The sequence below is a fragment of the Chiroxiphia lanceolata genome, chromosome 1, assembly GCF_009829145.1.
Source record: "Chiroxiphia lanceolata isolate bChiLan1 chromosome 1, bChiLan1.pri, whole genome shotgun sequence".
In the NCBI taxonomy this organism is placed as follows: Eukaryota; Metazoa; Chordata; class Aves; order Passeriformes; family Pipridae; genus Chiroxiphia; species Chiroxiphia lanceolata.
The window spans coordinates 86,016,423-86,021,800 of NC_045637.1; the positions used below are offsets into that span (position 1 = coordinate 86,016,423).

Genomic DNA, 5,378 nt, shown 5'->3' on the forward strand with positions numbered 1-5,378 from the left:
TATAGCAAGACCGCCCGGCCTTTCCCCATCTCAGCAGCAGCAGCAACGCCTCACACCGCAGGCTTCGGCCCGGCGGAGCCCAGAGCTGCAGGTCCCCATCGCAGGGACCAGCGGCACTGGCCTGAGCTCCCGACGGGCACCTCCTGCGGCCAAGCCCGCACTTTTCACCGCCTAGCGGGGGGACCTTTAGCACTACTGATCTTATTTTTGTTGTGATCAATTTCTGTGCGGAGGAGGAGAAGAAAAAAAAAGTTATGATTATGGTAATAATAAAAATAATGATTTTAAAACTAAAGCAGAAACGCGTGTGCGGTGAGCCAGTCCATCGCACTGAGAACAGGAGGTGACCTCCGCCAGGACCACGCACGTCACTTCAGGAAAGATATTCCCTCCGGGGGCAGAGGATCCCGACACGACCTACCTGCGCCCGAGCAGGAGGTTTCCCTTTGCCCCCTCCCTGACTGTGAGCCGCCCCCCCCCCCCCCCCCAGCTCCCCGAGCCCACTCCGCCCGCCCCTTTTGCAGCCTGGGCCACGGGTAGCGCAAGTTGCGCGGCCGCCCCGCTGCGGAGGCCCGCGGACCGCCCCAGGCATTAGCAGTAATTACACACCGCACTTGTTCAGGCTACGCACAGTCCCCCCAGCTCCCCTAACCGAGCAGCACCACTGACAATGCAACGGGTTATTAAACAAGCCGGGATAACAACTGCTTTCCTCCCTATTTTTTTCGTCACAAACACCCTACCGCTGGAGACCGCTGAGAAAACCCAAACTACAGGAAAGCCGGCGCCTGATCTCAACAAAAATAACAGGCAAATAGCACACGCAATCGCCTCTACCCTGTGCCTTCTTTTATTTTAAATATATGACGGGGGGGCAGGAATGGCCTTATTACGCAGCCACCCCGCTGGCAAACCCATCTGCCGGGGCAGAGGGAGCTGCCCCGCCGAGGGTCCCCTCTCCAAGGAGAAGGACCGAAGGTGCGAGGCAGTGAAAGCCCCGCCGTGCCCCTGGCCCGGTAGCCCCGCTGACAAGCAGTGGGGGTGGGAGGGAGCCCCAAGTTTAGCTGCCCCTCCGCTCGCTACAGGGAGAGGGGACGGTGGGGAGAAGAAAGTGAGCCTGACTGACAATAGGTAACATTTTATTTCCCTTTACTGGTGAAAAACGAGGAGCAGCATTTAAAACGTGTCCCTGGAGCGAAGGCGCTCAGCCTTTACTCGTCATTCTCTTCAATTTTACCACAATCGGACGATGAAGCATTTGAGTTTCTCTTACCCAACTTAGCAAACAAATAAATATAAATAAGGTCGATTTTTTTTTATAGGTACTATCACGAAAAAGCAAAGACTATGCTATACTCACAAAAACATATTCTAAGCCAGCGTTATAAAATGACACACACTTCCCCATGTTCATTCGATCTCCTGAAGGTGTTTTCGGATTATTGCTTTGGAAGGGAAGCACAGCTCAAAAGTGAGGTAATAAGGTTGAACTGTAAATACTTTTGTATTTATTTACAGTATAACCCTTAACAATGCAACAGCAATTACTGCTAAGTGTTCCCTTTAGATAAGAGCTTCTGTTAGGAAACTGTACTACCTTGAAAGCAAATTTTAGGCCTTAAGTATCTGTAATCAAGTAAGCTTATTCTCAAGTCTATGACTGACAAGACTGATTCTTTTACGTTAATGAATTTATTGCATTTTGGTGGTTACTTACAAAAAGGGAAGGTGACCCCCCCCCATGGTTCGTAGGTTCTTAATAGCAAATTGTCCAGAAGGTAAAATCCTTGATCTGACAAGATGTCAGTCTGTGCAGCCCTCATCTGCTACCCTGGTAATATATTTTTTTCCGATTTAAGGAAAAATGAGGGGGGAAGTAGAAAAAAAAATTAAACAACCCCCTTCCAACTATATACGAAAAAGTCGCCCACACAAAATAGTTTTAAAATAATTTCAGTCCGAACAATTAAGATACAGACCAGTGAAGTCCCTGAAGGACGGGAGTAATGTAGAGCTACTATAAAGATGTAAGGGTGGACTGTACAAGTACCCTTTAATCCAACTACTTTTTTTCCCCTGAAATAAAATAGTATTTTAAAAATAGGTATTACAGAAGCAGCTTCACAGATGTGATTGCACGCATTGCTATTAATTCTGAAACGCAGTGATTTATATGTTTGCATTATATTTAAGAATAAACGTACTACAGATTTGGCATCTGCTATACACTGTGGAATTTAGAAAAATATGCAATGCGTATATGAAGCTATAAATAACTACGTAATCCTTCTTTAAATATAGGTACATATGTAAATCCTAGATATAAATACATTTGAAACACACAGAGACCAACAAATAGCTCGATATATATACACAGTTACACAAGGGCAGGGATCTACTGCATGCACTTCTATCTCGGAGTTATCGCTTAATATATCCTTACATAGGCATATTATTTAAAAAGCCATAATCTTGTCATACTACTGTGTATGGTCAAATGTTTCCAGGTCTTGCCCATTAATTGCTAAGAAAACGTGTTTGTTTATTTGCCAACTCAGAGCTGCCATGGGAAAGTATTTTTTTCCTAGCGGATAAGGCGAGCTGACTAAGTGGAACATATTGCAGAAGAGACTGAAAAGGGATTTTTCGACCTGGCAGTTCCTAAATGGTCTTTGGAATTTGTGCGGAGGGGAACAAGCTGTTCCAGCGACAAAGTTAGTTATGAAATCCCTTTTCCCTCTCTTTTTCTCTCTCTAAATGAAAGTATTAAAATATACAGACGTGTATCATTCCAACTGAATGGTAATTTATTAATAAACAAACAATGCAATACCTTCAGAATATTTTCAACAAAAAAAAGAAAAATATTGATAGAATAAGATTAATACAGTTTCCCTTTTTATATAGTGAAAAAAAAATCAGCGTTTCAGTCAATTTTAACGTCATTTTTCAGGAAAGGGGGAAACACTTTCTGGCGTTTGGTCCGCAACATCCAACTACAAATTAAAAATAAATTACTATGTCGCAATTTACATTTTAAAACAAGTCCTTGTAGAAGAGGAAGGGGAGAAGGGAAGAAGCTGGTACTCTACGCTGGACTTTTCGCTCCCTTTTAAAAACGGGGCATGACAATACCTTAAGGGACGCGGGGTGGGAAGAAAAAAAAAGTATTTTTCAAAGCAATTTAAAAAAAAAAAAAACTTACGTGTTATTGGAGTAACACTGTCCTTTAACAAACCAAGACATGCTTTTGGGGCTGTCTCTGTACAAAAGCTTTTCGCGATGCGCTCGCTTCCCTCCGCGGTGCGGAGCAGAGCAGAGTCCCCGCGGTGTCCCCGCGACGCGGCGCGCTCAAAACTTGCCGCAGTCGTAGACGAAGGCCCCGGAGGTGCGGTAGAGCGGCTGGCTGCCGGGGAAGGCCATCTGACAGCTCCCGCCGCCCCCCGCCCCGCCGCCGCCGCCGCCGCCGCCCCCTGCCCCGCCGCCGCCGCCGCCGCCGCCCGGCGAGGCGCTGAGCCCCAGCCGCGGCGCCTCGAACACCTCCCGCGGGGCGGCGGCGAAGCCCTGCTGCGGCCCCGCGTAGCCCGCCGCGCCCGCCAGCGGGCCCAGCTCCCCCGCCGCCGCCGCCGCCGCTGCCGCCGCCGCCGCCGCCTGGTTGAGGTACCAGGAGGCCAGGCGGCCCTGGTGCGGGTGCGGGTGGTGCCCCTCCTGGTGGCCGCCCGCCGCGCCGCCCAGCCCGCCGTGCCCCAGCGCCCCGCCGCCGCCGCCGCCGCCCCCTGCCCCACCGCCGCCGCCGCCGCCCGAGGGCATCGAGTAGTCGGGCAGTGGGTCCTCGGCGGGGCTGGCGGCGGCGGCGGGCAGGTGGCCGGGCCGGTCGGCGCCGCCCGCCGCTGCGTAGAGGCTCATGGCCTGCATGTTGCAGTGGTAGGTGCCTGCGGCGGAGCCGGCGGCCGCTTGGCCGCAGGGCGAGCCGTAGACGGAGCTGTGTCCCGGCGAGTACCCGCCGAGGGACAGCGCGGGCGGGATGCCGGTGCGCGGCGCGGCGGCGGCAGGGGCCAGGAGGCCGGCGCCCAGCTCGGCGGCGGCCTGAGGCGAGCCCCGCAGCGAGGTCATGATGTTGTCCACGCTGAAGCCCGGGCCGTGGTGGTGGGGCGGCGGCGGGGGCGGCGGGGGCGGCGGCGGCGGCGGCGGCGGCGGGGGCTCGGGGGCCTCCAGGCTGAGGGAGCGGCTGGAGGGGAGGGTGCTGCGGGGGCTGCCGCCGCTGGAGAGGCTGCTGCTGCTGTCGGGGCTCTCGATCTTGGGCACGGCGCCGAGCGGCGGCGCGGCGCCGGGGGGGGACACGGCCTGCGGCGGCGAGGCTGTGCCGTTCTCTGTCTTGATGTCCTGGATGCGGACGGGCGGCGGCGGCGGCGCGGCGCTGCCCCCGGCGGGGCCGCCCTCGGGCTCAGCAGCGGCGGCGGCAGCGGGCGGCGGCGGGCGCGGCGGGGCATGGTCCTTGAGGTGCAGGCGGTCCTTCTCCTCCTTGTCCTTGACGGCGTCCTTCTTCTTGAAGCGGCGGCGACGGCGGAGGAAACTGCCGTTCTCGAACATGTTGTAGGAGTCGGGGTCGAGGGTCCAGTAGCTGCCCTTGCCGGGCTTCTTGTCGTCTCGGGGCACCTTGACGAAGCACTCGTTGAGGGAGAGGTTGTGGCGGATGCTGTTTTGCCAGCCCTGCTTGTTGTCCCGGTAGAAAGGGAACCGCTCCATGATGAACTGGTAGATCCCGTTCAAAGTGATCTTCTTATCGGGCGCGTTCTGGATGGCCATGGTGATGAGGGCGATGTAGCTGTAGGGCGGCTTCACCATATCCTTGGGCTGCGGCGGTGGCGTGTAGGGCCCGTAGGCTCGGGCCATGCCAGCCGGGTACTGCTCGTGGGCCGGGTGGGAGTACATGCTCATCGGGGCCGGCATGGCCGTGTAGCCCCCGCCGGCCGCCGCAGCCGCGGCGCGGTAGTAGCTCTGCTCTCCGCCGAGGTACGGCACCACTCCCAGGGAGTTGGGACTGGACACGGAGTAGCGAGCCTGCATGTCCTCCCGTCAGCTTTCCCCCACCCTCCCCGCCGGACCAAACAGCGCGTCCCTTCCCCCTCCACCCCTCCGCCGCTCCGCGGACCGAGCTGGACCGGGCGGCCGGGCAACCCCCACCCCCCCACCCCCCCGGCGGAGCGCGGTAAAAGGGAGAAAGAATAACGACGGCAGCGCCGAAAGTCTCCTCTTCTTCGCCCAGGAAAGCCCACCGGCGAGCTCCCGCGCTCCACGCGGAGGGGGAAAAAAAATCAAAAAAGGAGGGAAAAAAAGAGGGGGGCAAAAAAATGGAAAAAATGTTTTAAAAAAGAAAA

The 5,378-nt window shown here is 55.5% G+C and overlaps 1 protein-coding gene across 1 annotated transcript; it reads right to left on the reverse strand.

The window, feature by feature from the left end:
- Positions 1 to 1,585: 1,585 nt before the first annotated feature.
- FOXC1 (forkhead box C1) lies at positions 1,586 to 5,113 on the reverse strand. The gene is made up of 2 exons (XM_032675756.1): positions 3,206 to 5,113; positions 1,586 to 2,996 (listed from the first exon to the last, which is right to left on the reverse strand). The coding sequence occupies exon 1, from the start codon at positions 5,065 to 5,067 to the stop codon at positions 3,352 to 3,354; it is 1,716 nt and encodes a 571-aa protein (XP_032531647.1). The 5' UTR covers positions 5,068 to 5,113; the 3' UTR covers positions 1,586 to 2,996; positions 3,206 to 3,351.
- Positions 5,114 to 5,378: the final 265 nt, after the last annotated feature.